This window comes from Crinia signifera, chromosome 9 (assembly GCF_055691185.1).
Source record: "Crinia signifera chromosome 9, ASM5569118v1, whole genome shotgun sequence".
NCBI lineage: Eukaryota > Metazoa > Chordata > Amphibia > Anura > Myobatrachidae > Crinia > Crinia signifera.
In genome coordinates this window covers 80169157-80189320 of record NC_139225.1, presented here as the reverse complement: position 1 = coordinate 80189320, position 20164 = coordinate 80169157, and the positions used below count along the sequence as shown (strand labels likewise).

General features: G+C 44.2%; 1 protein-coding gene across 2 annotated transcripts in view; it reads right to left on the bottom strand.

Moving 5' to 3' along the window:
• Nucleotides 1-3924: 3924 nt before the first annotated feature.
• C9H8orf48 (chromosome 9 C8orf48 homolog) overlaps nucleotides 3925-20164 on the bottom strand; it is a 33752-nt gene continuing 17512 nt past the window's right edge. Inside the window, exons 4-6 of one of the 2 annotated variants that reach the window (XM_083159294.1) lie at nucleotides 18122-18342; nucleotides 4565-4717; nucleotides 3925-4126 (exon numbers count right to left, since the gene is read on the bottom strand). In XM_083159294.1, the coding sequence (XP_083015420.1) occupies nucleotides 4022-4126; nucleotides 4565-4717; nucleotides 18122-18342 (479 nt within the window). In that variant the 3' untranslated portion in view covers nucleotides 3925-4021. The remainder of the gene's footprint in view (nucleotides 4127-4564; nucleotides 4718-18121; nucleotides 18343-20164) is intronic. The other variant, XM_083159295.1, reaches the window with a different exon arrangement.

The following is a 20164-nucleotide window of genomic DNA, read 5'->3' as shown; positions in this document are numbered from 1 at the left end:
GCGTAAGGTGTGCTATGTATAAATCTGTGTGTGTGTAGTGTGCTGTGTGTATCTGTGCAATGTTTAAGTTTGTGTTTTGTGTATTGTACTGTTTTTGGGTGTGTGTTGTAGTGAATGTGGGTGTGTGTTGTACTGTGAGTGTTGTGTTGTGTGTATCTGCCGAATGTGTAAGTTTCTGATGTGTGCTACGTATATATGTGTGTGTAGTGTGCTTTGCGTATCCTGGCAATGTTTAAGTGTGTGTGTTCTGTGTGTTTGTTGTACTGTTTTTGGGTGTGTGTTGTAGTGTGCATGGATTTGTATTGTACTGCATGTGGTGTGTTGTGTGTGTGTGTATCTGTCCAATGTGTAAGTGTGAGAGGTGCTCTACGTATAAATGTGTGCTATGTGTGCGTATGTGGTGTACTGTGTGTGTGTGCGTGTGTGTTGTGTGGTCTATGTATATCCTCAATTATTTCCTAATTGTTTAAAGCCTTCACCATAATGTTAGAATGTGTCATTCATACTCAATGACAGCAATGAAATCAGGTGTGGAGTTGTTCCTTCGCAAACGGTTTCCCAGATCATTGATCTTTTCCCCAGAACATCAATGAAAGAAAATTACAACTTGGTGTTTTTTAAATTTCTAAGTGAAATTTCCCCAAAACGGCTTCGAGGTGCACACCACCGGGTCCAGAGGTATCTTGTTGCTGAATTTGGTGTCTCTGAGTGCCACGGTGTGTCCGCAATGCGTCGGACACGCACACACACACACACACACGCACACAGACTCTTCAACTTATTATAAGTTACTAATTATAAAGTTACAGTAAAACGTATATGGATTTTTGAAAGGGTTGCATCCAGTTTTGAATGATATCACCTTATTCACAAGTGGATGGAATGGATGGAGATTTGGACGGTGGAATTGTCCTCCAGACACTGGGACGTGGTTACCCCTGTAGTGCTTCCTCCAAACGGGACTGAGGGGATGATGTTGTTCCTCTTTTTTGGAATATCTGAAGCCGTGAGGGATCCACTGTATGACCATAAATGGGTACCTTAGATAGGTGGTTTTCCTTCAAAAGGTTGGTACCATATTGGAATGGATGGTAGGTGGCAAGTCCTGGTCTGGTACTCCGCTGGTGATTTTAAATGGAGAAAATCTCCTGGTTGAGAAGGTGAAATCTGGTAACAGCAGCAAATGGTGGAGGGGGTGGCTGGTTGTCTGGGCCAACGCGTTTCGCTGCTGGGTGCAGCTTTTTCAAGGTGCACCCTTCGGGCGCGCATAATGACAGCTCTTTGGCTTGACTGCCGGTTTTTTATGGCTCTTTACCTCTGACCGGTTGGCCACCCCTGTTATATAGTGTGGCGAGCGCAGCGAGCCAGAAGCGTGGCGAGCGTAGCGAGCCCCACGAGGGGACGCAGAATACATGTAAAGTAATACGCGTCCCCTCGGGGATAGCGGGGATTATATATATATATATATATATATATATATATATATATATATATATATATATAAATAAAACATACATACATACCTACACACACACACACACGAACATACAAACACATCCCGTGGCGAAGCACGGTTATTCAGCTAGTGATACCTATTAAGTAACCACTAATATTAATCAAATAAAAATAATTAGTAGGAGCTATTATATTGGAAGCGTGTAGACTGGCACCTGTGATGGGAGAAGTATGCACTAGAATAAGTGTTTCCATCATGAATTACTTAAGGTGGACCTAATGAAAACTGGTATGTAGCTGGAGCCTGATGAGAATATTTTGGATTGCTGCTGCAGGCATAGGGGACTTTCAGCTCACAGAAGACTGTTCCTTCCATGCAGTACTTCCAGTTGCAGTTTGCAAGTACAGTAAATAAAAAACAGAAAACAAATCTGTTGATATGTATTTCTTTTTACACAAAATTGCATTCATTTCTTTCCTACAAACATTTTTAGAAAGTGTATAAATAAAGGATAATGAATGTAGTAGTTATTTACATATTGTTAGTGAGAAACTCAAGGATATTAGATTTCCTCTAAATGATACAAACCTCATTTTCACACATTATTTAACAATATCACAAATTCATATTAGAAAAGACGATTCTTATTTAACCATTTGCAGCTTGGAAAGCAGATCGGGTGTGGTATGACACACCGACAGTCGGGATTCCGACAGTCATTACTCCGACGTCGGAATCCCGACTGCACAGCGGGGGGAGCGCACTGAAGCCTCTTGCGGGCTCGCTGTGCTCGCCACGCTGCGGGCACGGTGGTGAGCTGCGCTCACCACCTATTTTATTCTCCCTCTATGGGGGTCATGGATACCCACGAGGGAGCAGTCGGGATTCTGACGTCGGAGTAATGACTGTCGCAATCCCGACTGTTGGGGAGCCGTCCAGCACCCAGCAGATCGCTCCCCACACATGTAAAGGGTAGAGCAAGTGGAAAAAATGGCCATCTACTGTATCTCTCTTGGTACTCAAAGAATTAGGCAATAAATAAATACTATATATATATATATATATATATATATACACATATACACACAGTGAAACCCCTGAGTGTTTGAATTTAAACTGAATCTTTCACCAAAAATACATACATATACTGTAGTTTTATTGGTATTATTTAATAACACTCATTTACCACTTGCTGTGTTATTTTCATTAGAACGGTTTTAATATTTCAAATGTTGCATACCAAAGAGGCATTCTCACCTGTGTACAGAGCTTATTATGAAAGACTTGTCATTAGAACATTTACATATCAGACAGTGGGAAGGACCATGATCCAATTTACTAGTGGGGTGGGCAGTGCCAGTGCAAGGCACCGTAGCGCCCCGGGGGGGGGATGCTCTGGTGCTCACCTGCCCCGGGGGGGTGCTCCGATTCGGCCGCTGTACAGGGGAGGCTGTAATTGCAGGGCATGCCGCCGCCGCGGCGTTCCGGGTGGGGGGGCCTATGGCAGGGGTGTCGGGTGATGCGGCGGCAGGCTGCCGCGTCATTTTCCGGGGCGGGGGATGCAGCCACCGCCGCTAAGAAACTCCAGGGGTAGGGAGGGGCATTGGGTGACGCGGTGGCAATCCGGAGGGGGGGGGGGGAGTTGTGGCCACCGCCAGTGCCACTCACCTCCATGGGGGGGGGGGGTAGCCTGCTGCAAACTGGCACCCTCCAGTGGCGGGCACCCCAGGCAAATGCCTAGAGCTGCCTAGTGGTGGCGCCGGCCCTGGGGGTGGGGCAATCTGTCCAGTAGCTGATTGGGATGGCCCATTTAGATTTGATAAGTAAATGAATGCATATTGGTTTTATACTACAGAACTTGCACCACTTAATTATGTGGAAGTAGAACCACTTCACTGTGTACTAGCTGTATAGCTATGATTAGCCTGTTTATACATAAATAGATTTGGGTGTTTTATACAAAACTGGCCATAAGTGTCAGTTTGTGTGTGTGTGTGTGTGTGTGTATACACATCAATCATGACAGAACAAAGAACACAATTGTTGAGTAATGGGGCCTAAATACGTAGCACTGTCTGAGCGATTTAACTACATCGCTCAGAAAATAGCCCTACATCACTCCATGTGTAGGGGCAATAGCATTTGCGATGCTCGGCCCTGCGGGTCACTATCGCCCGGCGATTAATATCCAGCATGCTGGATATTAATCACTCAGGGCCAGTGTTCTCACCAGAGAACACTGGCCCTGAAAGATCACCCAGCACACTTTGCTGACACATCGCTGTGTGCTGAGCGATCATGCTGAAGTGTTCTAAGCAATCTAACATCACTCTAAAATGCTTCAGCTCACTACGTGTGTAGGCCCCATAACACAATGTATTGTGCATAATATATAAAAAATTAAATTGTTTTGTTGACTTCTGAAAATGGTTATAAATTCACTATAAAGTAAAAGGATGGAATTTGGGAATGGTTTTGTCTGCTTTAATTTTAAATCATTCAGAAGTTGTCCTCTGCATTTTGCCATATGTCTTACACAGACAGTTTATGAACACACAATGCTGGTTAGGTCTTGTTAATACTGGCATATAGTTTCTGCCAGATGGTACTGCACTCATCAGATGGTTTCGGCAGAGATTGGTGGATTTCTCCGATACAAGATACCAGGTTCTGTAAAAGGACATTCAAGTGCCGCATTAGTATATCTCAGAATACAAATGACATAACAGATAAATCTGGCAATTAATAATACAGCAAGCCACAATGATAATCTAATATATAGCAGAATAGGTCCACTAATCATGGTTTTATTATAAAACAATATAGCAATCTGTGAGAATAACAGACTTCTGCAAAATGTAATATTCAGTAAGAACACTCAACCTTTTTCACCTTCAAACATAATCTTCTCTGAAACACATTGTGCTAACGTATGGCTTACAGTAATAATTCAATAAGTTTTACTGTGGAAATTAGATTTATGCTGGCTCGGCCGATGACCTCACTCTTCCAGCTGTCATACTACACAATTTATAAGGATGTCAATCTAGGTAACGTATTGCTTTTGTGGTGACTTTATTTCATTTATACACACAAATATGACCTTACTTTGCTGTAAGTGTACTCCTCCATTTTCTTGTGCAGCAAATTGGTTTCTAGTTTTGTCTTCCTCAGCCTAACAAACTGACACTCAGCCAGCTGCGCCTGTTTAATGCGGCAGTCCGGACAGGAAACAGGGTCATGCATCTCAATCTGCAACGCCTGGGAAGAGGGGGCAAAGTGACTACTTTACAAGGGATACATCTCTAAGGCTCTCCCTGAAAGTAAAAATTAGGTCAACATGGGATATCTCTAATGGAATGATTCTCAATATTGACAAAGATGGGAGTTCTATTGAAGGTGGGATGTTGCTACGGGCAACCAATCTGATTCTATTATCTTCTAGAAGGTGCTAAATAAATAAGGAGATTCTGATTGGTTGCTATGAGCAACATTCCACCTCCAATAGAACTCCCATTTTCCTAAATAAACCCCTCAGTGTACTACGGTGTTGTGCAGGATGGGAAGAAGTGACTGTATTGCAGTGTATGGACAGGCCTACTGAGGGGAAATGCAGTGCAAGGTACGCTGAAAAGACAATGTATTATCACACATTTGCCTTTATGTATCTGCAATTATGTAGAAGACAGATTGGTGGATCTGCACTGGAATGAGAAAAAAGACCAGAGGAACCGAATGGAAATTTTTAATAAAATAAAATAATGTAATAATTAAAATAATCATGCATCAGACAATAGGTATTGTCTTCTGGAAACCAGCTTTTAATTAATGCTACCTTTCACTTATAGTACATCAGACCTCATTGGGACATGTCCAGTTATCTTTATCAGAGGATGAGTGTGCAAGCTGTCTGCGTAATTTCATAGTGTTTTTGACACACTACAGAGCCTTTTTGAAGTGCAAGGGACAAACTAAGCTCCCCAGTGGCGAGAGCCCAAACACACTGGGCAATTTTGAGCTGAAAGCAGCTCAGTTTTACCGTTTGATCTGTTTTCAGCTCAAAGCCGCCTAGTATGTACGGGCCAGCGGTGAGCGATAGTATTACCAGCAGAAGAGCGACAGGGTGGACGGCTTTCCAAAGTGTGCCGTTATGGAAAGTTGTCCAACCCCGGGAAAATTACTAAGACAGCTCAGATCACTATTGCTACTTGTAATAGATGCCTCCTGCTGCATCTACATACAAAGATATCCCTGCTGCTTCCAAGGAATCAGCTGTTCTGGAAGCTGATCCCTCAGTGTGTATGCACTGAGCGATTTTCATCCCAGCGATTTTCCCCATCATCGCTGGGCAATTTTACCCAGTGTGTGTGGACCTTAAGACTCCAAATTATGCACCAAAGAAGATGGTGATCCTACTATATGCTATAAAGCAGGCATGTCCAATGTTGGCCCTCCAGATGTTGTGAAACTACACATCCCAGCATGCTTTGCCACAGTTTTGCTATTAGAGAATGCTAAAACTATTGCAAAGCATGCTGGGATGTGTAGTTTCAAAACATCTGGAGGGCCAACGTTGGACATGTCTGCTATAAAGGGTGCTGGATTATCTGTAATGGGGCTGCTCAAAGAGCACAACGCCTTAAAAACACCCTTTTTCGTTTCCTTATAATAATACACAATGTGTGCTTTTATGAAAGCAATTAGCAAGTTATGTTGCTCTCAATAACTGTATTAAGGAGAGCACAAAGGGGTTAATTCAGATTCCAAAGGATGTGCAACACCCATTCCGTGCAAACAGGTCTTGTGAAACACCAAGCAGTATGGCATCACTCTGTTTGGGGGTGACTAAGGCCTCGGATTGTGAAATCTCAGGAATGTTTACACATTTATGGGAGAGGAGAGGGCCAGGATCTTTATTGTTGTATGGAGATTTCATGGCCGCTTATGAAGATCTGGAACGATGATTTTGCAGTGATACAACACTGCATCATAGAATACAGCTCAGATCACTATTGCTACTTGTAATAGACGCCTCTTGCTGCATCTACATACAAAGATATCCCTGCTGCTTCCAAGGAATCAGCCAGTCTGGAAGCTGATCACATATAAAGGCCTGATTCTGAGCAGCCCACAAATTAGCACAATTCTGAACAGCAGATATATTTATCACCTCATGCTAATAGGAGCATCAGCACGGCGTAATGCGAATAATTGCACGCCCAATGCTTTTCCCAACAGGAACAGTCATCATTAGTATTGGCACCTACTTCAGAGTTCCTCTAATGCAGGGGTAGGGAAGCTCCGGCCCGCGGGCCGGATACGGCCCCCGCACCCAGTATGTCCGGCCCGCCCCCTGCCTATATTACAGCCGCCCGCCCGCCTATATTACAGAAGTATCATCCGCCCGGCCGCCTATATTTCATACCAGCCGCCGGGGATGGCTGCTGATGCTGCCGCCGGGGAGATGTGCATAAGACGCGCCCGCCAATCACTGCTGGCGCATCCCCTCCACAGCCACTGTGATTGGCGGGCGCGTCTTCTACACATCTCCCCGGCGGCAGCAGTAGCAGCCATCCCCGGCGCCTGGTATGTAATATAGGAGGGAGGGCGGGCGGATGATAATACATCAGTAATATAGGCGGGTGGGCGGCTGATACATCAGTTATATAGGCGGGCGGGCAGCTGATTAATCGGTAATATAGCCGGACGGGTGGCGGGGGAGATGTGCAGAAGACGCGCCCGCCAATGCTGCTTCTCTCACCCTCCCTTCCCCAGTGACTGACACATCCAGGGGTTGTCATTTACCCCTGGATTCACCCCCAAACAGGTTAATGTGATTATATCTGATTCTCATAATCAGAATCATACATAATCACATTAACCTGTTTGGGGGTGACCCCCCCTTCCTCCACACTGTCACTTTTTATGGTGTCTCTGCCCACATGTATATGTCGCTGCCCATGTGTATAATGCCCACATGTATATGCCGCTGCCCTGTGTATAATGCCCACATGTATATGCCGCTGCCAGTGTGTATAAGCCCACATGTATATGCCGCTGCCCGTGTGTGTAATGCCCACATGTATATGCCACTGCCCGTGTGTGTAATGCCCACATGTATATGTCGCTGCCCATGTGTATAATGCCCACATGTATATGTCGCTGTCAGTTTGTATAATGCCCACATGTATATGCCGCTGTCAGTGTGTATAATGCCCACATGTATATGCCGCTGCCCTGTGTATAATGCCCACATGTATATGCCGCTGCCCTGTGTATAATGCCCACATGTATATGCCGCTGGCCGTGTGTATAATGCCCACATGTATATGCCGCTGCCCTGTGTATAATGCCCACACGTATATGCCGCTGCCCTGTGTATAATGCCCACATGTATATGCCGCTGCCCTTGTGTATTATGCCCACATGTATATGCCGCTGCCCTGTGTATAATGCCCACATGTATATGCCGCTGCCCGTGTGTATAATGCCCACATGTATATGCCGCTGCCCTTGTGTATTATGCCCACATGTATATGCCGCTGCCAGTGTGTATAATGCCCACATGTATATGCCGCTGCCCTTATGTATTATGCCCACATGTATATGCCAGTGCCCTGTGTATAATGCCCACATGTATATGCCGCTGCCAGTGTGTATAATGCCCACATGTATATGCCGCTGCCAGTGTGTATAATGCCCACATGTATATGCCGCTGCCCTTGTGTATAATGCCCACATGTATATGCCGCTGCCAGTGTGTATAATGCCCACATGTTTATGCCGCTGCCCTGTGTATAATGCCCACATGTATATGCCGCTGCCCTGTGTATAATGCCCACATGTATATGCCGCTGCCCTGTGTATAATGCCCACGCGTATATGCCGATAATTGATAATTTTTATATGGCCCCCAAAGGGTTTTCAAATTTTCCAAATGGCCCTCGGTAGAAAAAGGTTCCCCACCCCTGCTCTAATGGAACTCGGTTCCACCTCCATCATGGCCCTGCACTATAATTCTAACAGAAAAGCCTGCCCCACCACCCATGTTTATGGATGATACAGGTGGTGCTAGTGTCACTGATGAGCTGCAGTCACATCAGCTCCATGGTTCTCCGCCACATCAGCTCCATGGTTCTCCTCCAACTGCAGTCTTCTAATCACATTATGTGTCTGTAGGACGGTGTTTGTCCCCTCCTCAGATCTCGGCGGATTCTTTCTTCAGCTCGTGTAAGCTATATTATACCGTCACTTAATTGAATAGCCACAATCAGAAGCTGGCTCTGCATATTTTAAAGACAATGCAAAAGGGGGCTGGAGGGACACACATAGATGGGGAAGCTTCTGAAGGGACAAAAATATGTATAATCGGCACTACTGTGGGCATTGTGTGTATAAGGGATACTACTGCTGTGGCCACTATGGGCCTTATTTCTGACAAATTCCTTCTTAGATGGACAAAACCATGTGCACTGCAGGTGGGGCAGATGTAACTTGTGCAGAGAAAATTAGATTTGGGTGGGGATTTACTTCAAAGTGAGATCTATATTGCAGTGGAAAAATAAAGCAGTCAGTATTTACCCTGCACTAAGCCAAATCTAATTCTCTCTGCAGTGCACATGGTTTTGTCCATCTAAGAAGGATTTTGTCAGAAAGAGTGAACTAGAATAAGGCCCTATATGTATAAGGGGCGTTGCTGTGGCCATTATGTGTATAAGTGACATTTTTGTGGGCATTATGTGTATGAGGCCCTACTACTGTTGGCATTATGTGTATAAGTGGCATTATTACTATGGGCATTATGTGAAAGGGGCTATCTACTGTGGGAATTGTGTATAAGGGGTACAACTGTGGGAGGTAGGGCACAAATTCATAAATCTTTAGCACTGGGCCTGGCCTAATACCCACTATCTAATGGAAGGGGGGCTTAGAGGGCAGGTGAAATGAGTTCCAGCGCCTCTCCAGGAATACTTTAAGCTCTGATCTATGCTGGGTGCAAAAGTGTGATCTAAAACAGGCAGCCCTTTGTCATTCATTAACCTCATTAGCATGTTTATATGTAAATGGTACTTTCATTAAATGGATGTCTGGCGTGCTTTTGCAAGGTAACTGTCCACTAGACATCCAGAAATTATAATTTCATGGGCTGAGAGAACAGGCCACATATGTAGCCTCTGTTTAGAGAAGTGCAGGTTCTGGTTTACTCTGAATTCAAAGCAGGATCTTATTGGCTATCCCAAATCACATGACAATTGTTGACAGTTGATAGCCAATAAGATCCTGCTTTCAAATCAGTGCCTGAACATCTCTACTATTAAGATTCTAAAAATTGATAGATGTGTCTAATTTTGTACTTGCATGCGTCTCAGAACCAAGCCGAAGATGTTAAATTCACTGCCCTATTGTTTGAGCAGAAACACACTCAATAACATTAAGCAGAACTGGCAAGAGGAAAACTGCTACTTAAGGTCCTGTCATAAAATTATATTAACCCCTTCCCGACATTTGACGTATATATACGTCATGGCCGGGATGTACTTCCCGACACATGACGTATATATACGTCATGACTTTAAACTGTCACCGCGTCTAGGGACGCGGTGACAGAGGGACGATGTCTGCTGTCCCTGACAGCAGACATGTCCCAGCATGCCTAGGGGGGGCGGCGATGCCTCCCCCCCGTCGGCGATCGCTGCGATTGGCTGTACAATGTGAACAGCCAATCGCAGCGTTTTCCTGTGTTACCGGCGAATCAGACGCTCGGTAACACAGGGATCAATCACCGCCGGGTGTGAGGGGGCGTGAGGGGGTCACCGGTGATGACCACACCTCACCCCACCTCACCCCACCTGCCCCCAAGGCTGTGATTGGTCCGTCGGACCGACGGACCAATCACAGCCATGGCGCGTGATTTAAACTAACGGTGACTGCGCTGCAGACGCCATTCCGGTCTGGAATTGCGTGCAGAGCGGTCACCGTGCCAATCTGTCGTGATACTGACCTGATCCTTGCCTGATACTTACCTGATCACCGCTGGTAGCGTGCTGCCAGCAGCTGGATGCTTCCTGGATCTTGTGACTTCCTGTGTGCTGCTGCTGCAGTGTCATAGAGTGACAGATAGTGAGAGATAGTGAGAGATAGTGACAGAGAGTGATAGAGAGTGCTATATTTTGTGTCTGCTGCCCCCCCTTTTGTGCTGATCAGTATATCTGTGCTGATCAGCAACTTTTTGGGGGTGCAGGTTTTTTTTTTTATATATATACCTGTCAGTTGCACCAAAGGTTGTGCTGCCTGTGCAACTGACTGCTGCCCCCCCTTTTGTGCTGATCAGTATAAATTAACTGATCAGCAACTTTTTGGGGGTGCAGGTTTTTTTTTTTTATATATACCCTGTCAGGTTGCACCCACAGTTGTGTGCCTGCTGCCCCTCACTGCTAATCAGTGTTGCATCACTGATCTGCAGTTTTTTTTTTTTTGGAGAGTGCAGTGGGGTTTTGTTTTTACACCCACGTTGCTTTTGTGGGTGTCCTGTGGCCGCTGAGCGCTGATCAGTGACGTACATCACTGAACAGCATTTTTGGCACAGGGTTGATATAATTTTTTTTCTGCAGTTTTTTTAAATTGTTTTTTTTTTGGAGAGTGCTGTGGTTTATTTTTTTTAAATTGTTTTTACACCCACGTTGCTTTTGTGGGTGTCCTGTGGCCGCTGAGCGCTGATCAGTGACGTACATCACTGAACAGCATTTTTGGCACAGGGTTGATATAATTTTTTTTCTGCAGTTTTTTTAAATTGTTTTTTTTTTGGAGAGTGCTGTGGTTTATTTTTTTTAAATTGTTTTTACACCCACGTTGCTTTTGTGGGTGTCCTGTGGCCGCTGAGCGCTGATCAGTGACGTACATCACTGATCAGCATTTTCGGCACAGGGTTGATCTAATTTTTTTTTTTTTTATTGGGATCAAATTCCTGTATAAAGTATTTTTTTTTTCTGCACTACATACACACTACACACTACATACCCCCCGTGTTGAAATAAAGTTTGTACCCCCCCTACACTATACACGTGTTGAAACATTACACTTACAGAAACACAAAAATAAAAATGGCATCCCAAATGTCATCCCAAATGTCATCCCAGTCATCCAGAAGAATGTATTCAGCGGAGGAGGCATATGCCATGCTTGCCTCTGACTCTGAAACAGCCAGTGATGCAAGCGGGGAATTTGAAGGATTTGTCTTAAACCTCCTCTTCCTCCTCTAGTGATGAGGGACCCCCTCAAAGACGCCCCCATAGAGCAGCTGAGACCCCCCCCAATGATTGATCTCGTATGGACCCCACCACCAGACAATTTTGAGCCCCAGGTTCCTGAGTTTTTGGCCATCCCAGGAATCCAATTTGATTCAACAGGTCTCAGAGAAATTGACTTTTTCAAATTATTTTTCTCTGATGATTTTATAAATTTAATGGTGGACCAAAGTAATTTATATGCCCAGCAGTTTATTGCTCAAAACCCCACGTCATCATTTGCTAGGTGGACCCCTGTAGATGCAGTAGAGATGATGACGTTTTGGGGTCTGGTGTTACATATGGGCATAGTAAAAAAGCCAGAAATTAGGCAATATTGGAGTACAGATGTTCTGTACAGCACCCCACTTTACCGTATGGCCATGGCTCCGACTCGTTTTGAGACAAACCTTAAATTTTTACATTACACCGATAATGCACAGTGCCCACCCAGAGATGATCCCACCTTTGACCGGCTATTCAAAGTCAGGCCGGTCATTGATCATTTCAGTGCCAAATTTGCAGAGATGTACATCCCTGAAAAATTTATTTGTATCGACGAGTCCCTTATACATTTTAAAGGAAGGGTTAAATTCCGCCAGTACCTTCCCAGTAAGAGGGCAAGGTATGGCATAAAAATGTATAAACTGTGTGAAAGCACCTCAGGGTACACCCACAGGTTTAGGGTATATGAAGGGAAGGATTCAAGAATTGAACCGCCAGAATGCCCCCCCTCCCTCGTAGGTGTTAGTGGAAAAATTGTCTGGGATTTAGTGCACCCCTTCCTGGATAAAGGTTATCACCTCTATGTGGATAACTTTTACACTAGCATCCCCCTGTTTAAGGCCCTTGGTTCAAGAGGTACAGCAGCTTGCGGTACTGTGCGCAAGAACCAAAGAGGCCTCCCAAAAACGCACATTGCCCAAGTACTGAGAAGGGGTGAAAGCAGGGCACAATCCACCGAAAATATGTTGTTGGTCAACATAGGCGTGCGCAGCACATTTTATTAGGGGGTGCACCGTCAAAGGAGTGTGCATAGCTCCACCTATTGGGTGTGTCTAACACCGCCAATCAGGCTTGTCTTCCATCATCTATTGGCACTCGCTACAATATAAAACGTCTCAGCCACACCCTAATCTCCGGCCTATTTCAGTTGTAATCTTCTAATTACTCTGTGTAACAGTACATGCAAATAGAGTCATAAACATATATGGATGACGCAGGTATGTAGCGATAGGACAATGGTCTAGTTCAGTGGTTCCCAACCCTGGTCCTCAAGTACCCCCAACAGTGCACGTTTTGCAGGTCTCCTCACAGAATTAGTGAAATAATGAGCTCCACCTGTGGAGCTTTTAAAATGTGCATGAATAATCTGTGCACCTGCCGGGTGACCTAGGACCAAGGTTGGGAACCACTGGTCTAGTTCAAGTAACAATGCAAACACACACATATAATTGATGGGCACTTCTTTAAATGGAATACAGTTCTAAAAAGCAAAAGTCTTTGGTTAAGGGTATTGCTGATATTGTTATCAGCAGAGGTGTTCATAAGGGTGGGGCACAGCATTAGGGGGTGCCTGTGCACCTCTAACACTCAATGTGCGCACACCTATGTTGGTCAAATATAAGGACAAGAGGGATGTCCTTATACTGACAACAATTCATGGAGACAGTACCACCTCCGTCCCTGTACGAGGTACCAGTACCCACACCTCAAAACCTAATTGTATCCTGGATTACAATAAGTACATGGGCGGAGTGGATCTTTCAGATCAGGTACTGAAGCCGTACAGTGCCCTGCGGAAAACAAAAATCTGGTACAAGAAGCTGGCCGTGTATATCATCCAGATGGCACTGTATAACGCTTACGTACTATTCCGTTCTACCAGCCAGAGGGGGACATTTATGCACTTTCAAGAGGAAGTCATAAAGGGCCTAATATTTGGGAACCAGCAGGCAGAGGGCCCCAGTACTTCTAGTACTGGCCCCCGTATTGTACCAGGGCAGCATTTTCCTAACGAAATCCCCTCCACTGCAAAAAAGGGCAGGACACAAAAAAGGTGCAAAGTTTGCTATAAAAAGGGAATAAGAAAGGATACTATTTTCCACTGTGAAACTTGCCCCGACAAACCCGGCCTATGTATAAAGGAGTGTTTTAAAATATACCACACATCTATGGATTATTAGGTTCATCATTTCACCGTGCTTCGGGGGTCTTGCTAATGCCACATAGCACCCACCATTCATTCCACCAGAATCTGAGCTGCAAAATCCAAAAATCACTCCTTCCCTTCTGAGTCCTGCCATGCACCCAACTGGTATTTTTTGGTCACATATGAGGCATTGCCATACTCGGGAGAAATTGGGGCACAGATTTTGGGGTGCTTTTTCTCCTTCATACCTTATGAAAATGAAAAATTGAGCCAGAACTGCATTTTTGTGTAAAAAATTTAATTTTTCATTTGCACAGCCCAGTTGTATCAAAATTGGTGAAACCCCTGGGGGTTTGAAATGTACACTATACCCCTAGTTGAATTCCCTGAGGGGTGTAGTTTGCAAAATGGGGTCACTTGTGGGGGGTTCCACTGTATTGGTGCTTCGGGGGTCTTGCTAATGCGACATAGCACCCACCAACATTCCACCAGAATCTGTGCTGCAAAATCCAAATATCACTCCTTCCCTTCTGAGTCCTGCCATTTTTTAGTCACATATGAGGCATTGCCGTACTCGGGAGAAATTGGGGCACAGATTTTGGGGTGCTTTGTCTAGTTCATTTCTTGTGAAAATGAAAAATTTTGAGCCAGAACTGCATTTTTGTGTAAAAAATTTAATTTTTCATTTGCACAGCCCAGTTGTATCAAAATTGGTGAAACCCCTGGGGGTTTGAAATGTACACTATACCCCTAGTTGAATTCCCTGAGGGGTGTAGTTTGCAAAATGGGGTCACTTGTGGGGGGGTTCCACTGTATTGGTGCTTCGGGGGTCTTGCTAATGCGACATAGCACCCACCAACATTCCACCAGAATCTGTGCTGCAAAATCCAAATATCACTCCTTCCCTTCTGAGTCCTGCCATGCACCCAAATGGTATTTTTTGGTCACATGTGAGGCATTGCCGTACTCGGGAGAAATTGGGGCACAGATTTTGGGGTGCTTTTTCTCCTTCATACCTTATGAAAATGAAAAATATTGAGCCAGAACTGCATTTTTGTGTAAAAAATTTAATTTTTCATTTTCACTGCCCAGTTGTACCACAATTGGTGAAACCCCTGGGGGTTTGAAATGTACACTATACCCCTAGTTGAATTCCCTGAGGGGTGTAGTTTGCAAAATGGGGTCACTTGTGGGGGGGTTCCACTGTATTGGTGCTTCGGGGGTCTTGCTAATGCGACATAGCACCCACCAACATTCCACCAGAATCTGTGCTGCAAAATCCAAATATCACTCCTTCCCTTCTGAGTCCTGCCATGCACCCAAATGGTATTTTTTGGTCACATGTGAGGCATTGCCGTACTCGGGAGAAATTGGGGCACAGATTTTGGGGTGCTTTGTCTCCTTCATTCCTTGTGAAAATGAAAAATTTTGAGCCAGAACTGCATTTTTGTGTAAAAAATTTAATTTTTCATTTTCACTGCCCAGTTGTACCACAATTGGTGAAACCCCTGGGGGTTTGAAATGTACACTATACCCCTAGTTGAATTCCCTGAGGGGTGTAGTTTGCAAAATGGGGTCACTTGTGGGGGGGTTCCACTGTATTGGTGCTTCGGGGGTCTTGCTAATGCGACATAGCACCCACCAACATTCCACCAGAATCTGTGCTGCAAAATCCAAATATCACTCCTTCCCTTCTGAGTCCTGCCATGCACCCAATGGTATTTTTTGGTCACATGTGAGGCATTGCCGTACTCGGGAGAAATTGGGGCACAGATTTTGGGGTGCTTTGTCTCCTTCATTCCTTGTGAAAATGAAAAATTTTGAGCCAGAACTGCATTTTTGTGTAAAAAATTTAATTTTTCATTTTCACTGCCCAGTTGTACCACAATTGGTGAAACCCCTGGGGGTTTGAAATGTACACTATACCCCTAGTTGAATTCCCTGAGGGGTGTAGTTTGCAAAATGGGGTCACTTGTGGGGGGGTTCCACTGTATTGGTGCTTCGGGGGTCTTGCTAATGCGACATAGCACCCACCAACATTCCACCAGAATCTGTGCTGCAAAATCCAAATATCACTCCTTCCCTTCTGAGTCCTGCCATACACCCAAATGGTATTTTTTGGTCACATGTGAGGCATTGCCGTACTCGGGAGAAATTGGGGCACAGATTTTGGGGTGCTTTGTCTCCTTCATTCCTTGTGAAAATGAAAAATTTTGAGCCAGAACTGCATTTTTGTGTAAAAAATTTAATTTTTCATTTTCACAGCCCAGTTGTACCACAATTGGTGAAACCCCTGGGGGTTTGAAATGTACACTATACCCCTAGATGAATTCCCTGAGGGGTGTAGTTTGCAAAATGGGGTCACTTGTGGGGGGGTTCCTAACTTTTAGCATCTTATGGTGCCTAGAAACCTACATGGTGCCTAAAAAATAATCTCATAAAAAGGAGGCTCCAAAATCAAGTAGGTGCTCCTTCTATTATGAAGCCTGTGGTTTGGTCAACGTGCACACTAGGGCCACATATAGGGCCCTAGTGTAGACACACCATAGGGCCCTAGTGTAGACACACCAGGAGGGGTAAAACAAATGATTGAGGATCTAGGCAGATTAGAGAAATGGTCAAGAGAATGGCAACTACAGTTTAATGCCAAAAAATGCAAAATCATGCACTTGGGTCTCAGAAATCCAAAGACTCAATATAGTATAAATGGCACTATAATGGAAACTACTGAGGAAGAGAGGGATCTAGGTGTCACTATTTCAGGGAACTTAAAAGCAGGTAGGCAATGTAACAAAGCAATGAAGAAGGCAAGTCAGATGCTTGGTTGCATAGGGAGAGGTATCAGCAGTAGAAAGAAAGAAGTAATAATGCCACTGTATAGGTCATTGGTACGACCTCACCTAGAGTATTGTGTTCAGTTCTGGAGGCCATATCTCCAGAAGGATATAAATACATTAGAGACTGTACAAAGAAGAGCAACTAAAATGGTGCATGGCCTACATCACAAAACGTACCAGGAAAGACTAAAATATCTTAATATGTATACTTTAGAGCAGAGAAGGGAAAGGGGGGACATGATAGAAACTTTCAAATATATCAAGGGCTTTAACAAGGTACAGGTGGGAGACATTCTTCACAGGAAGAGGAGCAACAGAACACGAGGACATGCACTGAAACTAGAGGGAGGAAGATTCAGGGGAAATGTGAGGAAGAATTTTTTCACAGAAAGAGTAGTAGATAAGTGGAATAGCCTCCCAACAGAGGTGGTAGACGCAAATACAGTAGTACAATTTAAACATGCTTGGGATAAGCATATTGATATCCTTACAAAAAATAAGGATCAAATATGGTTTGAGGTAACATGTTTAAAAAAAGGGGCAGACTAGATGGGCCAAGTGGTTCTTATCTGCCGTCAAATTCTATGTTTCTATATTTATGAAAACAAAAGAATTGGGGGAATCAATTTTTAGTCACATTTCTCTAGTAAAATCTACTGTGTTCCTTAGAAAAATGTATTAAAATTGAAAATCTGCAAAAAAAATGAAATTTTGAAATTTCACCTACACTTTGTTTTAATTCCTGTGAAACACCTAAAGGGTTAACAAACTTCCAAAATGCTGTTTTGAATACTGTGAGGGGTGCAGTTTTTGAAATGGCATCATTTATGGGGGTGTCTCACATACAAGTCCCTCAAAGTCACATCAGAACTGAACTGGTCCCTAAAAAAATCAGTGTTTGAAATTTTCTTGAAAATTTGAGAATTTGCTATTCATATTTTAAGCCTCCTAGTGTCCAAAAAAATTAAAAGGAGGTTGAAATAATGATGGAAACATAAAGTAGACATATGGTCTATGTTAGTTATTAACTATTTTGAGTGGTATGATTATTTGTCTCACAAGCAGAAAATTTAACATTTTGAAAATTGCTAAATTTTCCATTTTTTTACGACATTTTGGTATTTTTCACAAAAAAACACAGACTGTATCGACCCAAATTTACCACTAACTTGAAGTACAATGTGTCACGAGAAAACAATCTCAAAATCACTGGGATAAGTAAAAGCAAAAAAAAGTTATCCCCACTTAAGTGATACATGTCAGATTTGAAAAAAAGGGCTCTGTCAGGAAGGCAAAAACAGGCTGCGGCGGGAAGGGGTTAATATAATGACTGTACAAGGATAATATTACTAGAATACATGCAGTAGCTCAGTGTCAGTCTATTTCATTGTACCTGCTTCATGGTTTCCTGGATACTTTGTAGCCGTAATCTGTTCATCAGCTCTTGGGGAACATGACACAATGGAGATATGCCTGCAGAAGTTAAGGAATATGTTTCTGGGTAGCGCTTGCTTTTCCTGCGTGTTTTTGGTGGCTGGCTAAGTTGCCGTATCTTTACGGAGCAGTAAGACTGAACGGCATTACTCTTGCTATATGGAGCCTTTTCATCAGCAACTGCAAAGTAAACTTAAGTTAATTATCTTATCGAATGAGACAACGATGATATAACATCAGAACAGCGACAGGTGAATGGTCACAAACCCATACCAGGGACCACGTAGTACTAGTACCATTCTGCTTTTTCAGAAACTTTACATAGAAATAAAATAATAAATGACTGTTATATATTGGAATTGTTTAGTTTTAAGAGGTATAAAACAGAAGTATCCCAGAAAATGAATTTAAAAATATTAATTGAATTAACAAAAAAGAATATGACATAGAAACATTTAACAACCAGATGGCCCAGGTACACACACTTGCCAGGGTCAATATTTGTTGGGAGCCAATTAACCAACCAGTATATTTTTGGGTTGTTGAAGGAAACCAGAGTACTCGGAAGAAACCTACACAAGTACGGGGAGAATATACAACTCTGCACAATTAGGGCCAAGGTAGAAAAACATTCATAGGGTGGAACTCCATTGTTACCACGCAGGCAGCTTGAAAGTTTGAAACGAAAAAATAAATACACAATTTTTCTTTTATCCACCAACTACATCATTCTAACTGAGACAAAATAGCGGGGGGCTGGCAATAGTCTGGCCTTTTGCATGCATAAATATGTTAATAAGCTATTACCTAAGGCCCCCATACACTATCTGATTTTGGGACGATTTCATCCGATTTCGGCACTTTGTGCCGATAATCGGGTGAAATCGGCCCAAAATCGCAGGTGTGTGATATCTGATCCGATCCGATGCGCGGTCCCGTGCACATCGGACCGGATCAGGGAGGTCGGAGGGTCAGTACATACGATCACGTCCGACCTCCCTGTATGCATATGCCTGCCCACCTGACAGGCATATGCATGCAGACACCGGGGGAGCAGTGGGGCGGGCAGCGGGTCCCTGAGCGCCGGGGAGTGCTGACCTGCGCGGCGGTGATGTTCATATATATCAGCAGTGCTGCGGGAGTCGGGAGGGGATGTGGTGCCGGGTGCGGCGAGTGCTGCTGGCTGACCTGGCCGGGCATGTGATAACAAATAACAGCAGCGGGGACGGGACGCGCAGTGGCGGCTATTAGATTTTTAAAATACCTGTCAAATGACCGGCCGTTCTTTGATTGGCTGAGAGCTCTCCCGTCCGCACCCGGCACCATGTCCCCTCCCGACTCCCGCTGCTGATATATATGAAAATTACCGCCCGGCCAGGTCAGCACTCCCCGGCGCTCAGGGACCCACTGCCTGCCCCACTGCTCCCCCTGATGAGAGCACCGCTGCCCCCTGCCCCTCACCGCCCGCCCCCTGCGCCCCGGCATGTGATAAATCGCAAGCGATTTATCACATGTCAAATTTGGCTCATCAATTGCCAAATTGTGTGTGAGCCTCCTGGGGATCTCCCGGGCGGCTCACAGGAGAATTGGGTCCGACTTGTCTTAAGGACAAGTCGGCCTAATGTATGGGGGCCTCTAAAGTCTACTGAAGATGTCATGGAACTTTAAGTCTCCAATTCTCTGATTAGGGGAAATATCTTATTTCTAAGTAAAGAATCTTTTTTTGCTTGAGCAAACAATGTCAAGGGACAACTTTACTGCACCCCCCCCCCCCCACACACACACAAACACATACACACCACCACCATTCATCCAACATCAAAGCCCTTCTAAACCCCCCTTGCTTTATACAATAGCACTACAAACGTTTTTTACCAGCAATTAAGTAAAACTACAATCAGAACTAAACATATAATTGGTGCTTGTCTCTTTCAAAGCAATTTCATAAAATACCACAATATAACGTACACAATAATAAAAAAAAAAAAAGGACCTTAACCTG